This window comes from Hemiscyllium ocellatum, chromosome 36 (genome assembly GCF_020745735.1).
Source record: "Hemiscyllium ocellatum isolate sHemOce1 chromosome 36, sHemOce1.pat.X.cur, whole genome shotgun sequence".
Taxonomy (NCBI): domain Eukaryota; kingdom Metazoa; phylum Chordata; class Chondrichthyes; order Orectolobiformes; family Hemiscylliidae; genus Hemiscyllium; species Hemiscyllium ocellatum.
In genome coordinates, this window is record NC_083436.1 from 46,831,651 (window position 1) to 46,855,438 (window position 23,788).

Genomic DNA, 23,788 nt, shown 5'->3' on the forward strand with positions numbered 1-23,788 from the left:
ATGTCCTGTTGAGTGTCACTGGTTTTACTTTAGTTTTTCTAATTCTTAGTTTGGAGCTATGGACTACAGTTCAGAATCAGATTTTGAATTTTGGACAGAAGCTTGTTTTTTCAAAAACGGAAAGAACAAAAACGCTGTTGCTTGCAAATAGGAACTGGCCTGGAAAGATAATTTCAGATTGATTATTGTTCTAAGAACACTGCACCAGGATGACAGATGGCTGGCTGTTACATCGATCACCGTTTTCCACATGCTCCAGCATTTAATCTTTTAACATGGACTGTTGCATTTTCCCCCAAACTGACCTTGGGCGTGTAGACCATCAGCTGTAGGAGCAGAAGCAGATTAATTCAGCCCATTCAACAAGATCATGGCTGATGCAATAATCCTCAACTATACTTGCTTCACTTTCCCCATAATTCTTGATCTCCTTCCTGATTAAAAAGGTAAAGAATACCAAACACTTACTGCCCTTTGAGAGAAAAAAATCTTCCTCATTTCATTTAAAGGGTGTTCACTTACCTTGAAATGGTGCCCTCAGGTCTTCGACTCTCCCACAAAGGGAAACTATATTTCTGCATCCACCCAAGCAACTGAATTTATGGTCCATAGTTATGGGGTAGGTTGCATGGGGTTCAGTGAACAAAAAGTCAGATTAGGAGTCAGAAATTTTTATAGATATGAAGGAGGTTAGATATAGAAGGAAGTCCATGTAGAAATTTGAATATGGATGAACATTTTGAAATAAATGTATTTGTGGCTCAATGGAGGCTATGTGCAGTCAATTGTTGCTGTGGTTGTGGTGGTGATGGAGTGGGTTGGAACTGTCCTAACCAAGATTGCTTTTATTCTCTCTTTTACCTTTCTGAACTCACTGCCAGTTTTGGCAGTTGACATACTGTTCTTTCATCACCAGCACCTAGTCATATTCTGCTTTTGTTTTGATGTAACTCAAGTTAAGGAGCAGTGTTTCAAATAAAATAATAACCCAGTTGAATCAAAGATAGTTGTTACGCAACGTTCACGCTAAGCTTCAAGACCTACACACCTTTCTAAGAGGTCTTTGCAGTTATTGATGGTGATCCACTCTTTCTCTTGCTATATGACCCAATTTGAAATCTATAACTTCAAAATCGGTGGGAAATTTATAAGAGCATTGTCACAATTTTCCAAGACATTGTTTAGAAATTGTTAGTTTTGGATTGATAAATCGCAAACACCACTATGTTACTTAAGAAGAGAGGGAAGGGAAAAATGGGAAATCTATTGACCTGTGACTTTTAATTAGGTTGAGGACATTACTTGAATTATCATAAGGAACAGAGTGACTGAGTCAGTTACTAAACAAGTGTGAAATGATCTGGGTCAGGAGAAGAAACTATCAGAAGATCATAAACATATTAAGCATGTTGTAAACTGGTGGATGGAGTTCAATATGAGGAATGCTGATGTTATTTATCTGCATCCAAAGAATAAATAATGGATTAGTCTTTAAACAGACAGAGAAAGCGATAAGCACATGGATAGAAAAGATTTGGAGGAACTTGGGCCAGAAGCAGGCAAGTGGGACAATTTTAGTTTGGGATTATGTTCGGCATGGACTAGTTGGACCTAAGGATCTGTTTCCGTGCTATATGATTCTATGACACTATGGTCTAGAGTTCTCAATTTTCTTTCTACTTTCCTTCTTAAATCAAGTGTTACATTAGCTACCTTCCAATCTTTAGCATCTGTTCCAGATTCTGTAGAATCTTGGAAGATTACCACCAGTGCATCCATCATTTATAGGGCCACTTCCTTAAGAAAACTAGATTATCAGCCTTCAATTCCACCAATTTCTCCAACACCATTTTGCTGCTAATATTGATTTCCTTCAGTTCCTCTCTCACACTAAACCCTGTGTTTGTTTCCCAGCATTTCTGATATGTTATTTGTGTTCTCTTTTGTGAACACAGAACCAAAGTATGTCTTTAGTTGGCCATTTATATCCCATTCCTGATGAAGGGCTTATGCTCGAAACGTCGAATTCTCTATTCCTGAGATGCTGCCTAACCTGCTGTGCTTTGACCAGCAACACATTTGCAGCTGTGATCTCCAGCATCTGCAGACCTCATTTTTTACTCATTTATTTCTTTATTCCCCATTGTAGATTCCCATTTCTTACTGTAACAGACCTACATTCATCTTCAAATTTTTTCTCTCAGTTTTTATGTTCCCCACAGGCTTACTTTCGATCGATATTTTTCCTTTCTTAATTAATCCCTCTCTCACCCACTTGCTGGTTTCTAAATTGCTCTGTTACTTTTTTTTTCTGGCCAGTTTGTATACTTCTTCCTTGGATCTAATACAATCTCTACTTTTATTTGTAAGCTATGGTTTGGTCGCCAGACAGGAATTCAAAATTGTTGCAGTTCACCCAAACACTCTCTGAGTGTTTGCCATTGCCGTTCCACCATCATCCCTTTAAGTAACATTCTCCAATCTGTCATACACAAAAACTATGCTTACAAGAACAGGTCAGAGGGTAGGAGTTCAGCAACAAGTAACTGACCTCTTGCCTCCCCAAAGCGTTTCTCCAAGACACATTCAGGAGTGTGATGGAATACTCCCCACTTGCCAGGATGGGTGCAGCTCAACAACACTCAAGAAGCTTGACACCATCCAGGACAAAGCAGCCCATTTGATTGGCACAAACGTTCACAAACATTCACTCCCTTCACCGCTGACGGTCAGTAGCAGCAGTGCGTACCATCTACAATTTCTGCACAGCAGAAATTCACCAAACCTCCTCAGGCAGCACCTTCCAAACCAATGACCACTTCCATCTAGAAGGACAAAGGCAGCAGAGACATGGGAACACCACCCCCTGCGAGTTCCCCTCCAAGCTACTCACCATCCTGACTTGGAAATATATCATGTTCCTTCACTGTCGCTGGGTCCAAATTCCTGAAACTCTTTCCTTAATAGTATTTGTGCCTACCAACACCAAATGGACTGCAGTGGTTCAAGAAGGCAGCTCACAAATACCTTCTAAAGGGAAATGGGAGATAGACAAGAATGACTGACCCAGCCAGCGACATCCATGTCCCATGAAAGAAGTTTAAGGTAGTGCTGAGGGAGTGATGCACTGTCAGAAGATCACTGCTAAGGGAACATTATGCTGTCAGGTCAGTACTGAGGTAGCACTGCATCAGCAGGTCAGTGCTAAGTGAATGCCACAGTATCAGAAGTGCAATATATATGGATGCAATACCAATTCAAGACTCTTCAGGCTTCCCTCTCAAACTGTTGTAAAAAATCCCTATTTTGAGAAAGTCCAAGGTGGTATATCCCAGTATTAATGTTTATCTCTCAGCTGCTATCTACAACAGAATCGGTGGTGGTTAATGTGTTATTTGTGGAAACTCAGAGTCAACAAAGTGTGGCGTTGGGAAAAACACAGCAAGTCAGGCAGCATCCGAGGGGCAGGAATGTCAATGTTTCAGGCATAAGCCCTTCATCACGACTGGGATCAAAACGTTGACTCGCCTGTCCTCGAGTACTACACTGACCTGCTGTGCTTTTTCCAGCCCCACACTTTATCGACTCTGACACTCCAGCATCTGCAGTCCTCACTAACCCCTGTTTGTGGAAACTCTCCATGCTTGAATTGACTACCTCATTTCCTATCCTGCAACGGAGATTACATTTCAAAAGAGGGTTGTTAGTTTGGCTGGCTGGTTTGTAATGCAGAGCATGACCAAGAGTGTGGGTTCAATTCCTGTGCTTGCTGAGGTTACCATGAAGTCTCTATCCTCTCCACTTTGTTTGATGAATGGTGACCTTCAGGTTAAGCTCATCATCATGTGTCTTTGTAATAAGAGATCAGCCTATTGTCCTCTAGGAGTACAGAAACATTCACTTCACATTTAGAAAATACTTTATTGTCTCTTAAGCTCTTTTTGAAATGTGGTGAGGTCATGGAAGGTGCTTTATAATTGTTAATTTTTTTGATAATTTCAGTATATAACAATTAAAGCAACTACTAGACTGTGACTTAAACATGCTTCTTAACATTAACTGCAAAGTCAAGATTTCCCTAGCTCAAAGACTCATTGACCAGTGAACACATTGGTGGGAACGTTCATGCTAATTACCATAAGGTGCTTTAATAAATCAAGTGAACTTATTTAAATTACGCAAGAATAGAAGATAGGTCACCAACAAGAACACTTTATCGTACAGTTCAGACATCTAGATATCCTTAAGCAGCCTGTTCAGAAGCACCTCTGCAGCAGGTGGGACTTGAACCCAGGCCTTCTGGCTTAGAGGTAGCGACAATGCCACTGCAACACTAGAGCGTTTTGTTCAGAGAGCTAGCTATTTTAATGTATAATTTTTAATATATAATATATTTATGACATCTATTAATGACTTGGAGGATGGAAGTGAATATGCTGTGGCCAAATTTGCAGATGACACAAAAATAAGTGGAAAGGCAGATTGCGAGAAGGATGCAAACATTTTACTGAGAAATATTGATAGGTTAAATAAGTGGGCAAAAAGTTGGAAAGTGGAGAATGATGTGGGAATATGGGAAGTTTTTAATTTTGGAAAGGAGGACAAAAAAACAGATTATTATTTAAGTAGAACGAAACTGCAAATGGCCTCAACTCAAAGGGACTCAGGGGAACCTTTGCACAAAACACAGAAAACTAGCATAGATGTGCAGCAGGAAGGATAATGGAATGTTGGCTCTTATTTCAAAGGGGTTGGAGTCTAAGAGTCTTACTGTAACTGGGTGGGGTGCTAGTGAGACCTCATCTGGAGCACTGAGAGCAGTTTTGGTCCCTAATTTAAGGAAAAGATATCATTTCATAAATGGTTTAGACAAGATTCACTCGGATGATCCCTGGTATGGAGAGATTATATTATGAACAATGATAAAAAAAAGCTTGGGATTCTATTCACTGGAGTTTCAGAAGAATGAGAGTTGAACTCATTGAAACATATCGGATTCTTAAAGGGCTTGACAGGGTCAATGCTGGGAAGATGTTCCCCTCGTGGGAGAGTCTAGTACCAGAGAGCATGGTGTCAGAATAAAGGGGTGCCAACTTAAGACTGAGATGAGCTGTAGAGGAATTTCTTCTCTCTGAGGGTTGTGAGTTTTTGGAAATACTTGGCACATAGAGCTGTGGGCAGACTCCTTGTATATATTTAAGACTTAGGCAAAAGTGAGGACTGCAGATGCTGGAGATAAGAGTGTGGTGCTGGAAAAGCGCAGCAAGTCAGGCAGCATCTGAGGAGGAGGAGAGTCGACATTTCGGGCAAAAGCCAGAAAAGCCCACATATTTGAGACTTGATCAGTCAGGTAATCAAGAGTTATGGAGAAAGGGCAGGAAAGTGGATGTGAAGAATATAGGATCAGCCATGAACATATTGATTGGCAGTGCAGGCCCAAGGGGCCGAATGGCTTATTTCTGTTCCTGTGGTCTTATACTGCTGGAGCAGGTGGGACTTGAACCTGGGTCATTTAGCCCAGAGGTAGTGACACTGCCATTACACCACAAGAACCCAAGTTCCACAATTGGTATTATATTTTCTAATCAACCTGTGCGGAGAATTTGTTACACACAGAGCTGGTGGGACTTGAACCCATGCCTCCTTATTCAGAGATAGGGATACTACCACTGTGCCACAACAACCTCTAAGTTAAGCAATCTATACACTCTGGGTCCATTATTCACAGGTTAATATTATTTACTTGAAGGTACAAGCCACTATGAACGGTTCCACAGCCATTGTCTCAGGCTATTTACTTTATGGATATTTCTTCCAGATATGAAAAGTAGTGAAGAATCCATTCTCTGGTGCTATTGTTACAAAGACACTTTATTTTTAATATTACTTGGAGGATTTAAGTTTTGAAGTATTAAGCGCATGTGCATATATATTTAGATTTATGATCTAGGGATATTTTGAGAAATAATCATTTGTATTTCTCTATTACTGACAGTATGTTAACCAATTATTGCACTAGCAAGTTTCAGAAAATTTGTAGCTGAGGTTTAATTTCTGGATGTAAGTTTGCTCGCTGAGCTGGAAGGTTTGTTTTCAGATGTTTCGTCACTATACTAAGTAACATCATCAGTGAGCGTCCAGTGAAGCACTGGTGGTATGGCCTGCTTTTTATTTATGAGTTTAGGTTTCCTTGGTTTGGTGATGTCATTTCCTGTGGTGGTGTCATTTCTCGTGGTGATGTCATTTCCTGTTATTTTTCTTGGGGAGATTGGTAAACGGGATCCAAGTCAATGTGTTTGTTGATAGAGTTCCAGTTGGAATGCCATGCTTCTCAGAATTCTCATGTGTGTCTCTGTTTGGGTTGTCCAAGGATGGATGTGTTGTCCCAGTCGAGGTGGTGTCCTTCCTCATTTTTTGTACAGATACTAGTGAGTGTGGATCATGTCTTTTTGTGGCTAGCTATCTCCCCTACATCAATGACATCTTGAAAATAACTGCCAGGCTACTCAGACCCCTTGGTAGCGTGGTAGCTCACAAACCCACCAACACACGAAAACAGCAGCTAATCAACTTGAAAGGCCCTATGCAGACTACATAAAATTAATGCCTTTACAAAATACCTTGCAAGAACTGTAACAAACACTACATTGGACAAACAGGCAGAAAACTAGCCACCAGGATACATGAACATCAACTAACCACAAAAAGACATGGCCCTCTCTCACTAGTATCTTTACATACAGATGAGGAAAAACAGCACTTCAACTGGGACAACACATCCATCCTAGGACAAGCCAAGCAGAGACATGCACAAGAATTCCTAGAAGCACGGCATTCCAAGTGGAACTCTATCAACAAACACATTGACTTGGATCTCATTTACCACCCCCTGAGAAAAAGAACAGGAAATGACATAATCTCAGGAAATGATGTCACTAACCCAAGGAAATCTAAACTCATAAATAAAATGCTTCACTGGAGACTCACTGATGATGTTACCTAGTGTGATAATGAAACGTCTGAAAACAAACCTTCCAGCTCAGTGAGCAAACTTACATCCAGAATTATTACACTTTTTTTTAATTGAAAACATTTTGTTTTGATTATAATAAATACAGGAGTGGGTTTTAAAAGCCTCAGTGATTAGATCTTTCTGGTGAAAACAATTACCTTTAGCCCATGTGTTGCCACTTTTAGAGAACTGTGGGCCTGCAGCCCCAGATCCTGTATGTTAATGTTCCGGAGGGTTCTGCCATTTACAGTATAATTCACACTGACATTTGATCCTTCAAAGTGTATCACCTCGTATCTGCCATTTCTGAGCCCACGTCACCAGTCAATCTATATCCTGTTGTACCTATTCACAATTGTCAGCACTGTCAGCAACTCCACCAATCTTCGTATCATCTGCAAATTATCAGACTACCCACAATATCCTCCAGATCATTTATATAAACTACAAGCAACAGAGGACCTAGGATTGATCCCTATGGAACACCACTAATTACCGATCTTCATTCTGAAAAACACCCTCCCATCTCTACCCTCTGTCTTCCATGACCACCTAGCCAACCCCCCCGAATCTCTTGTGATTTTGTACTAACCTACCATGTAGAACTTTAGTAACCAAGTAAGCTGATGACCAAATATTTTGGGGATAAAGAATATACAGTGGAGGCAGATCATCAATTAAAATGAAAAAGGGTTTCTTTCTGATACTGAACATTCACTAAATGTTTGTTGTCAAAGTAGATGGCTCTCAGCAGACTTGTCAGGCACTAGGAAGTGTGTCAAGGACAAAAGTTAATTTGCTGCACTCAATTCTAATTTAATATCAGGTTGGTTACCTGCCTGCTCTTTCTCCTGAGTTAGAGATCGTAAATTCAATCTTCAGTCTGACACTTTAAACTCCTGCTACCACAATGGGACAGCAAGTAGGGACATTTTGATTTTCATCTGAAGCAGAAAGCCAAATAATCACTTTTGAACCTGCACTAAGCCATGCCTATTTTTGGGTGGTCACCCTCTTATATTCATTGAGCCATACAGCATGGAAACAGACCCTTCGGTCCAACTCGTCCCTGCTGACAAGGCATCCCAATATGACTAAGTCCCATTTGCCAGCACTTGGTCATACCTTCCTATTCATATACCCATCCAGATGCCTTTTAAATGCTGTAATTGTACCCACTTCCACTGGCAGCTCAGTCCATGCATGCACCGCCCTCTGCATGAAAAAAAATTGCCCCTCAGGTCTTTTTAAATCTTTTTCCTCTCGACTTAAACCTCTGTCCTCTCGTTTTGGACTCCCCCACCCTAGGAAAAAGACCTTGTCTATTTACCCTATCCATGCCCCTCATGATTTTATAAACCTCTGTAAAGTCAAACTCCATAGAATTTAATCAATTGCAGAGTTTATAGTAAGAGTTTATAGCAAACCAATGGCTGTGATTTGTCACAAAAAGAGAATGCTGGAGAAACAGCAGGTCTGGCAGTGCCTGTGGAGAGAAAAACAATTAATGTTTTGGATCCAATATGACTTTCTTTGGAATTGTAATCTGTAAACTGGCTGAGATTTTGAACTTGGGAAAATGCCCATTAATTTCAGTGCAGGAATGGGAAGTAAGTGAAATTCTACTTTATTGAATAATTTTAAAATCCTGATTCATATTCGACTTCTCGTATCACATATTGTTGCCGTTATTTTACAAAGAGATTCATTTTTCAGATTCCCCTGTTCCTTGGATACTGCCTGACCTGCTGTGCTTTTCCAGCAAGACATTTTCAGCTCTGATCTCCAGCATCTACAGACCTCACTTTCTCCTCATTTTTCAGACAGTTCTGTGCACATGCTTGTTGTGCTCCACCTAGTGGTGGCATTGGTCTTAAATACAGTCTTCAGGAAATGACCTTAAAGGGGGTCCCTGCTTTATGAATGTCCTACTTACAACGCAATCCTATACATGTCATTTTAAAGACCCAACATATGAACATTTCCTTAAAAGTGGCTACTTTATATTGTCCTATATTATGTTCCAACTTGGAAATCAACTTGCAAATGGATTGCAGAATGGAACCTGGTTGCAACTCGGGGATGTCTGTACAGTCTGTACATGCATCTAGAACATTTCAACCAGCAAACATTGCAGAGTGCATTAAAGTTAGTTACATATTTTTGAAATGACCCTCAATTAATCCTGCAAAATGAAAAATATTAACCAGGCATCTCCCTCTCTGCTGAAGGATGATTGTTCAACAACTCTGAATTCTTCTGCTAGATTATGATGTCCATTATCATAGAATCACAGAATTCGTACAGCACTGAAGGGCATCATTCTGCCTGTGTTTCTTCCAGCTTTACCTGGTGGCTTCAACTGGAGGGAGTGGAGTTTGAAACAGCACAACCCTGATCCCTTAATGAATATATAACTGTACATGTGTCCCCACTTCTCCCCTTCAAACCACTTCTTCCTCTCTTCCTATTCCAGCCTCACCATCAGATAATACCAAAGACCAGTTACAGTTTGTGTGAGCTGAATCATTCAGTGGAAACCTCAGTGCAATATCTGGGATGGACTTGCAGTAATGTACTTTCAGCCTGCTGACCTTTGTCTTAAACTTTCACTGGCCCATTATAGACACACACACGCTTTTAACATTTTACCTGTTACATGGCACATGACATAACTGTTACAAACTTCATTTGTTTCATTCTGCACCAGTTCCACACCCAACATCACACAATTGCCTGCTGTACATTGTCCTAATACACACTTCTCTTATTATGTTGTCCATGAGGTGTTCAACTTGTTGTCAATCCACTGTCACGTTTTTTGCAGTTTTGACTGACATTAAAACCACGCACAGAGTGCCACTGCCATTAAATATGAGTCAAATCTGTCCATTGTCACCCTATTGTGAGGCTTTATCAATAATCTCTTTATTGTGTTGTGTAAAAGTAGGTATAGAATGCTTGGTGCAAATTTCTGATAAAATGCTGCTACTGTTTCTATTGCAGTAAGAATCCTCACTGACCTCTGAAGGAACCACTCAGAACCTACAACCTCCCAGCACCCAGACACTCTCAACACCCAGACCCACTCAGCACCCAAACCCTCTCAGCACCCAGACCCTCCCAGCACCCAGACCCACTCAGCACCCAGAACCTCTCAGCACCCAGACCACTCAGCACCCAGAACCACTCAGCACCCAGACCCACTCAGCACCCAGACCCACTCAGCACCCAGACCCTCCCAGCACCCAGACTCACTCAGCACCCAGATCCTCTCAGCACCCAGACCCTCTCAGCGACCAGACCCACTTAGCACCCAGACCCACTCAGCACCCAGACCCACTCAGCACCCAGACCCTCCCAGCACCCAGACCCTCCCAGCACCCAGAACCTCTTAGCACCCAGACCCACTTAGCACCCAGACCCACTCAGCACCCAGACCTACTCAGCACCCAGACCCTCCCAGCACCCAGACCCTCCCAGCACCCAGAACCTCTTAGCACCCAGACCCACTCAGCACCCAGACCCACTCAGCACCCAGACCCTCCCAGCACCCAGACCCTCCCAGCACCCAGAACCTCTTAGCACCCAGACCCACTTAGCACCCAGACCCTCTCAGCACCCAGACCCACTTAGCACCCAGACCCTCCCAGCACCCAGACCCTCCCAGCACCCAGAACCTCTTAGCACCCAGACCCACTTAGCACCCAGACCCTCTCAGCACCCAGACCCACTCAGCACCCAGACCCACTCAGCACCCAGATCCTCTCAGCACCCAGAGACCCACTCAGCACCCAGAACCACTCAGCACCCAGACCACTCAGCACCCAGAACCACTCAGCACCCAGACCCTCTCAGCACCCAGACCCACTTAGCACCCAGACCCTCCCAGCACCCAGACCCACTCAGCACCCAGAACCACTCAGCACCCAGACCACTCAGCACCCAGAACCACTCAGCACCCAGAACCACTCAGCACCCAGACCCTCTCAGCACCCAGACCCTCCCAGCACCCAGACCCACTTAGCACCCAGACCCTCCCAGCACCCAGACCCACTCAGCACCCAGACCACTCAGCACCCAGAACCTCTCAGCACCCAGACCACTCAGCACCCAGACCCTCTCAGCACCCAGACCCACTCAGCACCCAAACCCACTCAGCACCCAGACCCACTCAGCACCCAGAACCACTCAGCACCCAGACCCACTCAGCACCCAAACCCACTCAGCACCCAGACACTCTCAGCACCCAGACCCTCTCAGCACCCAGACACTCTCAGCACCCTGAACCTCCCAGCACCCAGAACATGGAGCTGTTGGCAGATCCACATGGATGACTTTGGGATACTGTAGGGGGACAAGCCAAGAATAGTTCATATGTTGACGCAACATCGAGGGCCGAAGGGCCTGTTCTGTGCTTTATTGTTCCATGTTCTATGTCTTCAAATATAAAGGAAAATAGGTCCCTCTGAGATGATGATTTGAAGATGGAATGATCTATTGTGGGAGAACTGAGTGAAGTTTACAATAATTCAACAGTGTGGTGGAGCTGTGTTAATGATTGTTCAGGCTGGGTCTGAGGATAAATGGAGATCAATCTGACAGAAATACCTGCAAAATAATTCTGTAATGGTTTAAGTGTTACAAATTGGACAAAGATGGAATTTTTTCAATGCTCTGTGCTGGTCATCAGTACGGTTTGAATTAATTATTTATCCTTTCACACATGGAGTAATTCCAAATATTAGGCTTTTTCCAGCTGGACAGTTGGTTGGACATTTTCTTCAGAGAGAATTACATGTCTTACACAGTAAACAAAATCTCTGCTGATTTGATGTTGTTTCAATCTGAAGCATGGAGTGCTTCAAACAAACACAAAAGAAGCCAAGGAAACTGTGTGCTAACAAATGAGACTGACCAGTACCATCCTGGATTAGATTTAATGAATGACATGGGTCAATTGCTATTACTTAATCAGTACATAGACCATTACAGCACAGTACAGGCCCTTCGGCCCTCGATGTTGCACTGACCTGAGAAACCAATCTGAAGCCTATCTAACCCACACGAAATACTCCAACTGCTCTTTGTTCATTCCCTCCGTTGGGCTCCAAACCAGTAAATTTCTCATCAGGAATGCAGGTGTGTCTTTATCCTCGATTGCTTCTCATTATCGAAGGCACATATTCCAAGAAAGAGAAAAATGCTAACTGTTATTCAGGATGGAACACCTGTGACACAGTGGCAGTGTCCCTGCATCTGGATTCAGGTCCCACTTATTCCAGAGTAATTAGAAACATGTTTATATGATTGATTAAGACAATTATGTCTCATGTTGGTCATCAGTGCATATTTTACATAAGGAGAGAAAACATTGAATTGCTCCATTGTGTAATCTAACAATATTGTCCTTGTGCTGCCATCACAGGAATGTTGGATTTGTCAATAACTCCTTTTTCCAAATCATTGTCTGCTTGTACCTTGGTGTCTCCGAAATTGAAGGTGCCAGTATACTGTCTGCATACATCCAGCTATATCTGCGCCACTGTGTCACTCCTTACACTGTTCTGTTTTATTACACCTGAAACTTATTTTCACACCTTCCAAGATACATCAAGCAAAATAAACCCATTGGAGTAATTCCTTGCTCTGCTCTTTGCCAAGTTCACAGGGCCCTGATCTTAGAAAATCAAGACAATCCTTCAATTTCTATCACTGTTAGATCAAAAAAAGTCTCAGGATTTCTGTCCAATATGAAGACAGCTGGCCTACTGCAGCCCATCAATGAGTATCTGCAGGTATTGCCATCACAACAGACCTTTCTGGACTTACACATTTTGTCTGTATTCAGGAATTCCCAATGTAGCACTAAAGTCTCGCTGTTATGTGAGATGCTTTTTGCATTTTGTTAAGCTGTTAAAGGTTATGTTCTATCATATAAACACCACATCTGAGAATCGAGCTGCTCAGCAAGAAAAAGTAGTCATGAATATTCTTATTAGTTTTGTTAATTGTTGGAATGTGAGCATCATAAGCAAAGCCAATATTTATTGCCCATTTCTAATTGCCCCATGGTAAAGTAACTGGTGACCCACTTTCTAAACTGCTGCAATCCAAATGGTTAGGTACACCCACAGTGAGCCAGCCATGAAGGAACCTGTATTATAGTTCCAGGTCAGGATGGCATGTGATTGAAGGGAATCTCTGAGGTAAAGGCATCCCCATGAACCTGCTGCCCTTGTTCTTCTGGCTGGTAGTGATCAATGTTTAGAAGTTGCTGTTGAAGAAATGTTGTGAGCTACTGCATGCTGTAGACGGTACACACTGCAGCCATTGTGCACCAGGAGTGGATTAAGAGAGGGGATTAATGAGCAACTTGTTTATAAAAAAGGCCACTCAGCCCCTTATACTTACCCTGCCATTCAATCCTCTAACTCAATGGTGTATTCCCGCTTTCTCCCCATATCCCTTGAGGCCTTTAAAACCTATAACAGTGTCTGTCTCTTTTTTGAATATACTCAGTGGTCTCTGCAGCCTTCTGTTGTAGAGGAATCCACAGTTGCACTACCCTTTCAACACAGAAAAGTTTCCTCAGCTCAGTCCCAAATGGTCTACTCCGTATGCTGAGTTTACAACCTCTGGTTCTAGACTCCCCAACTAGGGAAAACATCGTCCCTGTTTTTAATCTGTACAGCCCTATGAGAATTTTATTCATTTAATCAGATCCCCTGCTATCCTTCTAAACTCTAGTGTATACGGACCCAGTCAAATCAAATTCTCTTCATAGGACAGTCCTGTCATCCCGAATATTAGCCCAGTGAAGTTCTATTGCACATTCTCTTGGTAATTCTCAGATTGAGAGACTGACACTGCATGCATTACCTCAGGTATGGATTCACCAAGGCCCTTATAACTGCATTAACATTAAACAAGGTGCAGTGGGATATTGGTGAGTAAAATTTTTTTGACTGCATCAATATGTCCTGTCAATAATTGTAGAATTTCCTATGGATTCCTTGAGAGACCAGATGGGCCTGACCTTAATTCTGTGCAAATGGATGTGATTTCAACAAATTAAGATCGTGGCTATGGTTTCTGAATAGACAGAGCTGTTCATTGCCCAGCACTGAATTTCAACAATGCTGATTCAAACCAGGTGGTCCATTAGACTAATGGGATAGATTGTCATAACCTGAGCATTATTGACCAGAGAACAGCCCATATCAGAAATAGTATCCAGTATGATCCTACTACAGAATACTGTGGATAACACTGCATTAGAATTGAACAGCATGAAAGGAAGCTGTGGAATCCTTGCTGTCAATTTTTTCCATTCTATGCTTTGTCCTAGAAATGCTTAATACACATGATGTAGACGTATCTTTTGTAAAGTATTTGAGGATAAAGTTTTCTGGTGGACAATCTCCTAACTCTGTTCATTCCATCATCCCACAAATTCAGGAGCCACCAAAGACATGGGAAAAATGTTGGGTGGTGATGAAGAGAAGGATCCAGACGCTGAGAAAAAGGAAGAAGAAAGATTAGAAGCTATTCGACAAGCAGAGGAAGAACGTGCAGGAAAATACGCAAAAATGGAGGCTGAACGGGAAGTAATGCGACAAGGGATCCGTGACAAGGTGAGAAATTGATTTCCTGGTTGAAAAAATATCAATGACCACTCACATAATCACATGAAACAGTTTGATTATTTGATTTAATGATGTAGAGGTGGTAAGTTGCTGGTAATTGTTGAATTTATATTCAGGCAACCTTTCAAATTATGGCTGTTATAGTGTAGCAGTATTGGTCCTACCTTTGTCCCACCATGTCCCATCTGCTCTAGAAGTTTGTCATAACATATCTGGTTACAATGTCTGTAGAAATACATGAGTAGTGTCATGATATAAGTGAGGTAGCTGGAGGTGTGATAATCAAGACTCCTCTTTCTTTACAGTCTCAGACTCTCAGGATAGAGATATTTTTTAAAAATTCATTCAATTGCCTGTGACATATAATTCAGAGAAATTGACACTCTGCAAGTTTATTCATTTTGTTTTGCTTTGCATGTTACTTTCTGTCCCTTCACCTTGCTGTCGATTTACGCAATATACCAACTGTTGTGGTGCTGTTGAATACAGAGAAGTGTTTGCTTGTGGATGTGGTGTCAATCAAGTGGCTGCTTTGTCCTGGATGTCAAGTCCTTGAGTGTTGTTGCAACTGCACACATCAAAGCAATTGGTGATTATTCTATCACACTCCTGACTTGTGCCTTGCAGATGCCTCATGTCAGGCTAACATTGGATAATGCCCAAGTCTTGTTGCAGTTGAACATGGATTGCTTCAGTATCTGAGGAGTTGCAAATGTTGATGAACATTGCACAATCATTGGTGAACGTACTCATTTCTGACCTTATGATGGAAGGTCATTGAAACAGCTGAAGATGGTTGGGCTTAGAACACTACCTTGAGGAACGGAGATTACTGACCTCATACAACCGCAGCAATCCTTCTTTGTGACAGGTAGGCCTCCAACCAGCAGAGAATTTTCCCCCAGTTTCTTTGTGCCACATCCATCAAATGTGACCTTGATGTCATGGGCTATCACTCTCCCGACTGGAATTCAGCTCTTTTGTTTACGTTTGATCCAGGGCTGTTTTGAGGTCAGGATTTGAGTGGGCCTGGGGGAACCCAAACTAGGCCTCAGTGAGCAGGTGCTGCTTGATAACACTGCTGATGGCACCTTCCATTACTTTACTGATGATTGACAGTAGACAAATGGGGTGGTAATTGGCTGATTAGATTACTTATAGTGTGGAAACAGGCCGTTCGGCCCAACAAATCCACACTGACCCTCCGAAGAGCAACCCACCCAGACCCATTCCCCTACATTTACCCCTTCACCCAACACTATAGGCAATTTAGCATGGCCAATTCACCTGACCTGCACATTTTTGGACTGTGAGAGGAAACCAGAGCAAACCCACTCAGACACATGGAGAATGTGCAAACTCCACCCAGACAGTTGTCTGAGGCGGGAATTGAACCTGGGTCTCTGGCGCTGTGAGGCAGCAGTGCTAACCACTGTGCCACCATGCTACACATTGAATTTGTCCTGCTTGTTGTGTACAGGACATTCCTGGACAATGTTTCACGTCGTCGGGTAGATGCCAGTATTGGACCTGTACTGGAGCAGCTTGGCTAGGGGAGCGCAAGTTCTGGAGCACAAGTCTTCTGTACTACTACCAGAATATTTCTATTGCACTTTGATGTTTAGACTGTTGTGTAATTTTCTTGAAAATACATTCCTCTATATTCTTCCCATTTGCTGGAGTTCTATAAATATCGTTGACGTTCCTGCTCCTGTGATGCTGTCTGACTTGCTATGCTTCTCCAGCTTCACTTCTATTGACTCTATATACACCATGTTTGTCACACAGTGAGAACTATCATTACACACTTCAAATACTTTAGTTAAAGCCAAATCAATTCTGTCCTTGAACCTTCTAAAACATCTTCTTTCTCATTTACCAAATAGCCCTCCTACTTTATTTCCTTTGCTATCTTTTATGGACACCTTGTAACCAGGAATATACTCAGGTCTGCTTTTCCTTAAACCTGGTCTTCATTTTTGCCACATCATTATAATCCTACAAGGCAACTAGTGCGTGTAACTCCCCCATGTTATTAATTATACTGTATGTATTCACGTTTGTACATATAATGTAACTCTGATTTAGAATTCATTACCTTCTCCCCTTACTTTGATTCTGCCTTTTAACTTACTATTCTCTATTTTCTGCCTCCCTCTGCATGTTGTCATTGTGGGATTACTTTCCATGATTTTCTCTCAGTTCTTACATTCCTGCTGAGTTACTCCCCAACAGCTCAAGCAAAATCCTCTCTGAGGAACTCCAGTGCAGTTCTGTTGAGATGTAATTTATGCGATGTGTACAGGTGCCATAGAAACACAGATACTGGGAGCAGGAGAAGGCCATTCAATCCTTGAGCCTGACCCTCCACTCGGTATGATCATCCATGTCAGTACTCTGGTTCTGCTTCCTCTCCATACCCTTTGATCTTTTTATAAGCCTTTTCTCAGTCCAATGTTTTGGCAGAAAGTCCCACAGGCATATCACTTTCTGGGTGAAGAAATTCCTCCGCATTACAGTTCTAAATCCTGAATTGTTTTAGTCTGTGACATCTCCCCCTGAGTCAGTCCAAGTTTCCCAGGAATTTACAGCCCTTCTTCCTGCATCATCTTCCTTCCTATTTCTGTACTAATTTGCATATGGCACTGAGATAATCCAGAGATAGCTATTTCAGAACTGCTGCTTGGTGTATTTCTACCTAGCTCCCTAAACTTCCATCATAGGACATTCAACAGCCTTTGATTCCTTTGATTAGCTCCGTCTTCCCGCGCTGGGCCACGATGCCATCGCTGCTGCTGAACCTGCCTCCTGCCCAATGTCCTCCTACAGCCTCCGGAACATGCCCAGGCAGGAACTTCTCGCACCCCAGGAGACTGCCACGCTAGCAGAGAGACAGCCACGCTAGCAGAGAGACTGCCACACCAGCAGAGAGACAGCCACACCAGCAGAGAGACAGCCACGCTAGCAGAGAGACTGCCACGCCAGCAGAGAGACTGCCACGCTAGCAGAGAGACAGCCACACCAGCAGAGAGACAGCCACACCAGCAGAGAGACAGCCACGCTAGCAGAGAGACAGCCACACCAGCAGAGAGACTGTCATGCTAGCAGAGAGACAGCCACGCTAGCAGAGAGACTGTCATGCTAGCAGAGAGACTGTCACGCTAGCAGAGAGACTGCCACGCTAGCAGAGAGACAGCCACGCCAGCAGAGAGACAGCCACGCCAGCAGAGAGACAGCCACGCCAGCAGAGAGACAGCCACGCCAGCAGAGAGACAGCCACGCTAGCAGAGAGACTGTCACGCTAGCAGAGAGACAGCCACGCTAGCAGAGAGACAGCCACGCTAGCAGAGAGACAGTCACGCTAGCAGAGAGACTGCCACACCAGCAGAGAGACTGTCACGCTAGCAGAGAGACTGCCACGCTAGCAGAGAGACAGCCACGCTAGCAGAGACTGTCATGCTAGCAGAGAGACTGTCATGCTAGCAGAGAGACTGTCATGCTAGCAGAGAGACAGCCACACTAGCAGAGAGACTGTCACGCTAGCAGAGAGACAGCCACGCCAGCAGAGAGACAGCCACGCTAGCAGAGAGACAGCCACGCTAGCAGAGAGACTGCCACGCGAGCAGAGAGACTGCCACGCGAGCAGAGAGACAGCCACGCGAGCAGAGAGACAGCCACGCGAGCAGAGAGACAGCCACGCGAGCAGAGAGACTGCCACGCTAGCAGAGAGACTGCCACACCAGCAGAGAGACTGTCATGCTAGCAGAGAGACTGTCATGCTAGCAGAGGGACTGCCACACCAGCTGAAAGACCATGCTGTGCTACTGAGAACCATGGACAAGAGAATGCCATGGGGCAGGCCAAGAGGACACCTCGCCAGGACCATGATCTACATTTCTGAAACTTGTTATGATCCCAACTGACGTTATTACTGGAACAGTTAGATTGCTGACTGAAATCTGGCTTGACAGATCATTTTTGAAAATTTAACAAGGTAGTCCTTTTCTGAAATACAAGCACACAATGCTACAGATTTAGTTTAACTGTAAAACACAAGTTTAGTAGCACAAAAGAAATGAAGGTAAAATAGAATAACCCAAACTATTATATATATGTAAATTTTAAAGAATTAAAGACACATGGCAAAATACAATCCCATCCATCTCAACACCATCACATTACAGTACCCAAATACCTGCAGAATTCCCTTCTCTATCACATCTATAAGTTTGACATAGCTATTTTGTTCATTTCCACAACTGATTTTACAATTCCTTAGCTTGGAGGAACCCTTTCAGGGGTCTAACCAAACATTTCTGGTCTAGAATTTGCAAACTAAAATCTTTACACCGAAGTAAGCTATTTCCTAACTTTTCTGAACTAACTCTTCTTTAAGAATCTCTTTCACATGTCTAACTTCAAGCAGGAACTCTGTGAATTGAAAAGAAGTGATTTCCAAGCTATGGGTTTTTTTTACCCTAAACAATAAAAAGTAAATTCCTATCCTTTTAGTTGAAAGCGAATTACTAACCTTCAATTTACTGTCTGGTCCTAAAACTCTCCCAATGCAAATAAATCCCCATTACCATCCCAGGGCTTCTCTCTCTACATCAGTTTAAGAGATATGGCTCCATGAATACTGACAAGTTAATCATCAAACCCTTTCATACACACAAACCAAACCCACATGCCACTAGCTCAAAATAAAACCTGTAAGGTAAATGATATTAAAATCACCTATCTTCCATTACAACCTCAGTTGGGCTCCGTTTCAAATTTTGCTTGATAATAACATTAATTTATATCGCACTTTTAACATAAAACATCTCAAGGTGCTTCACAGGCATGTTACTAAACAAATTTGGCAATAAACTACACAAACTGATATTAGAGTGTATGAACAAAAGCATGGTTAAAGAATTAGATTTTAAGGAGTGCCTTAAAGGAGAGGTAAGTGACGTCAAGAACGAGTGATGTGAGATGGTAACAGTGAAGGAGAAAAAAAGAGAAATGCAGCTGACAGGTTTCACTGAGCGAAAACGTGATGCTGATTTCACAAACTGCCTGGTGAAGAAAATGAACATTGATCTCAAGTAAAATAAAAGTAATTAAATTGTTAATTCTATTGTATATTATATAGAACTTTCTCTTGCTACCCATCAGCTTTCTCTTATTATACCTTCCACCTCTGTAAAGCCACCCTTAGATAACATTCACATTTTCAGAAGTGGTGCTAAGTTGTTGATAATGACCCATTCAAGTCCTGGAGAACAGTAAATAAATGGCTGATTATCAAATGACAATAGCTCTAGAGAGACAGAATTCAAAGTACATTTAAGCAGCATCACATTAGGTGAGGGAGAAATGGATGTTTCTGCTTTTAATGATATCCATTAATTATTATTCTTAACCAGGTCAATAAATATTTATTTTGTGTTTCGATGGTGTGAAATGTCAATACTTCCCAATGGTAAAAAGAAAGTGCTCATGCATTTGAAATCTTTTCTTGTTAGATAGAACGTGTGGCTGAACAATGATTTTGTGATAGTCATAATCTCTGATCCTTGCATGTGATAGACAACAAAATTGTCACAACATTTTCAAGAGGTTTGTGTAAAATGTCCCTTCAGGATTAAAGATTCAGTTACTCCGCCCAATCAGCCCAATCTTCTTGGTGCCCAGATCATCCATGACCAGGAGTATGACTGAGCTGGCTGTAGATATTTGTGAAAATCCTGGCACACAAACCTACAGTGGACTATTCCCTGACCTGGAAGCCTCCCTATAGAGATGAGAGAGAGAGAGAGAAATCAAGGATATGATTTCAGACCCAAAGTGACAACCCCCTTTCATTCCCTAACACAATCCAACTACCCATGGACCAGCCACTGACCATCCACACACCACCCCCAGATCACAAGTCACTATTCCCCAATTCTGGCCTCACTATCCCCAAACCCACCCATTGCCTCCTGACCAGCTGACAATCACTCTTGCCCCAAAGCCAACCAACCTCCCTAGTACACTCAATTGCTCCCCCACCTATTAAAAAACTGGATCTGTAAAAGTTTCACACGACCATTCAGGCCTTAAAATGGCCGTGTCTCCACACATCCCCCAAAACCTCCCACCCCTCACCTTGAACCTATGTTCCCTCTGGCTGACCCTTCAACTGAGGGGAGCAGCTGCTCCTTATCCACTTTGTTCAGGCCCTTCATAATCTTGTACACCTCAATTAATCAACTCTCAATTCTCTTCTCTGCTCCAACGAAAACCCCCAAAACTGTCCAACTTTGCTTTATAACTTACATTCTCCATTCTGGACAGCACCCTGGTGAATCTCCTCTGCACCCCCTCCAATTGCAATCACTTCCTTCCAGTAATGTGGTGATCAGAACAACAGAAAATCAGAGATTGCAGGAAAAACATCAGCAGAGCTGATAGTATCTGTGGAGAGAGTATTGCACACAGTACAATGACTGTGGTCTCACCAAAGATCTGATTTCCCTGATTTTGTAATCTCAATTGATAAAGACAAGTGTCCCATGAGACTTTATCACCACCGTACTAACTTAAACTTCTACCTTCAAAGATCTACAGACAAACACTCTAAGGTCTTTTTGTTCTACAGCACCTTCTAATGTAATACTGTTCATTGGATATTTCCTTGTGAAATTACTTCTTCCAAAGTGTATCACTTCACACTTTTCAGGGTTAAATTTCCATTGGCCACTTATTTGTCCGTTTGACCATTCTGTTTATATCTTCTTGTAACCTAAGACACTCAGCCTCACTGTTAACCATCGACCACTCTTTGTCTAATCTGTAAATGTACTCATCCAAACCCCACACAGTCATCTTTATCATTTGTATAAATGGCAAATAATAGGGGGACCCAGCACAGACCGTGTGGTACGTCACTGGACACTGGCTTCCAGTCACTCAAGGAGCCTTCTCTCATCACCCTCTGTATCCTACAACTGAGCTAATGTGGAAACCACTTTCTCAAATTACCCTCTATCCAACGTGCAGTTGCCTTCTTGATAAGTCTGCTATGTGGGACTTCTTAACAAACACTTTGTTCAAATCCATATAAACTACATCAAATACACAACCTTCATCTACATGCCTGGTCATCAATTCAAAAAATGCAATCAAATTTGTTCAATATGACCTCCCTCTGACAAAACTATATTGACTATCCCTGATCAAGCTTTGTCTCTCCAAGTGTAGAGAGATACTCCCCATCAGAATTTTCTCCAATATTTTCCCTACCCTTGACATGAGACTCTCTGGCCTCTCTCTCTGACTTATCTCTAAAAACTTTCTGAAATGTTGGAACCATATGAGCAGTTGGTCAGTCCCCTGGTACCTCCTCTGTGGAGAGAGAGGAACTAAAACTTTGGATCAGTGCTCCTTTCTCCCACAGCAGCCTGGACCACAATTCATTTGGACCTGGACATTTTTCCACTTTAAAGCCTTCCACACCTTCAAAACCTTGACCTTCCCTATGTCGAGTTGCTCAAGCACCCTGTTGTCTCTTCCCCAGGTTGCCTGGGTTCATCCTTATTCTCGTGAATGAAGACAAATGTGAAGTATTGGTTCAACACTCTACCAATGTCCTCTGGTTCCACCCACAGATTGTCCCCTTGGTCCCTCGTTCACTGGTTATCCTCTTCCCAGTAAAATACTTACAGAATATCTTGGGATTGTCGCTACTTTTACTGGCCAGAGCTCTCTCATATTCCCTTTCTGCTTTGCCTAATTGCTTTCTTAAGCACCACCCTGCACTTTCTATCCACCACTAATGCCTCTGCTGATTTGTTCCCTTTGTACCTGCTAAAACCTTCTCTTTTTCTTCTTTTCTTTCTCTTTGTATCAATTTTCCCAAACTTTGAGCAGCTTGGCTCATGACGAGAAATGTGGGAAAATATAGTCAGATTGGAAAAATCCAAATCTCACTGCCAAGAAAAAAAGAGTTCCAATTTTCCCCTAAAGGTTTCAACAATGAGTTCTGAGTCTCGCCAATGAATGACGAATGCCTTATTTCTAAGCAAATGCATCTCATTATTAGCTCATCTCTACTCATTTTATGCAGTTTGCAATTCTCCCCTCCTCTCCTGACAATCTATTTGGCACCAGTTCCTGATTTCAAGTCAGAGTGGTTACCTGGCAGATGCAGCTCACTGTTTGCTTCTCTCGGTCTCCCTTCACCAACGTGTCTTGAACGCTCCACGTACAGCATTCTCCTTCATCTTTTGTCCAAACATTGGCAAAACACCAGCTCCATCACATTATCATTGCTGATCACAGACCAACTCAGAATGCACTTCAGCCCTTCAAAACTTCACTTTGGAATTAGGGACACCTAATTCCTGCTAGGTCGCTTTGTGCACAGGAACACAGCCATCTCATGCACATGCACAGGCTGCATTTTATGGCTCATAGCTAAATTTTGTTCAGTGCCTTTCGTGAATGCTGCCAAGCTATGTGATTGCATAGTACCTCAGTCAAAAGGCAGGATGGGATAGTCATTGTGAAGGGTGAGGGAAGTGAGAGCAAGGGAGAGGAGATACTGCATGCAGTAGTGAGTTTGTTAGAAATGAGTGTTGGTCAAGTTTGTGTGCAGTAGCAAAGTTAGAGTAAGTGTGATGCAGTAAAGAGAAAATAGTGACATGCCTCCTCGAAGAGTGCAGAAGATCATTGAGCTTCTCCCTGCATTGCTGTGTATGCTGTCTGACTCTGGAGACAGCAGTGATGTAGGCTGCTATGTCCAAGCCAGCTGTGTTTGAAATCTTGGCCCCCTGTGGTGGACCTGCAGGCTAGGGAATGGTTCTCCTTGCTATCGGCCTGTCCACCAGGAACTCCAGGTTCCACTCTGAAAAGCATGGTGCCAGCTTCCCTATCTGAGACTAAGTGAATGGTGTTTGAGGCTGTTCCTGCCTTGGAGGATCTGAAGTACGTGTAGCTGGGCATTAAATATGATGTCAATGGCCTGAATACCGGAACTCCCAGCAATAGTGGAATGTCACTCATCTTGCTGCATGAAAAATAAAGATCTGAAATTAAGAATCTACCAATGACCATGAAACCATTGTCAATTGTTGGAAAATTCCATCTCATTACT

At 42.8% G+C, this 23,788-nt stretch overlaps 1 protein-coding gene across 1 annotated transcript in view; it reads left to right on the forward strand.

Moving 5' to 3' along the window:
* LOC132833391 (complexin-1) overlaps positions 1-23,788 on the forward strand; it is a 117,012-nt gene that overhangs the window by 72,526 nt on the left and 20,698 nt on the right. The window contains exon 2 of the mRNA XM_060851626.1: positions 14,474-14,649. Within this exon, the coding sequence (XP_060707609.1) occupies positions 14,474-14,649 (176 nt within the window). The remainder of the gene's footprint in view (positions 1-14,473; positions 14,650-23,788) is intronic.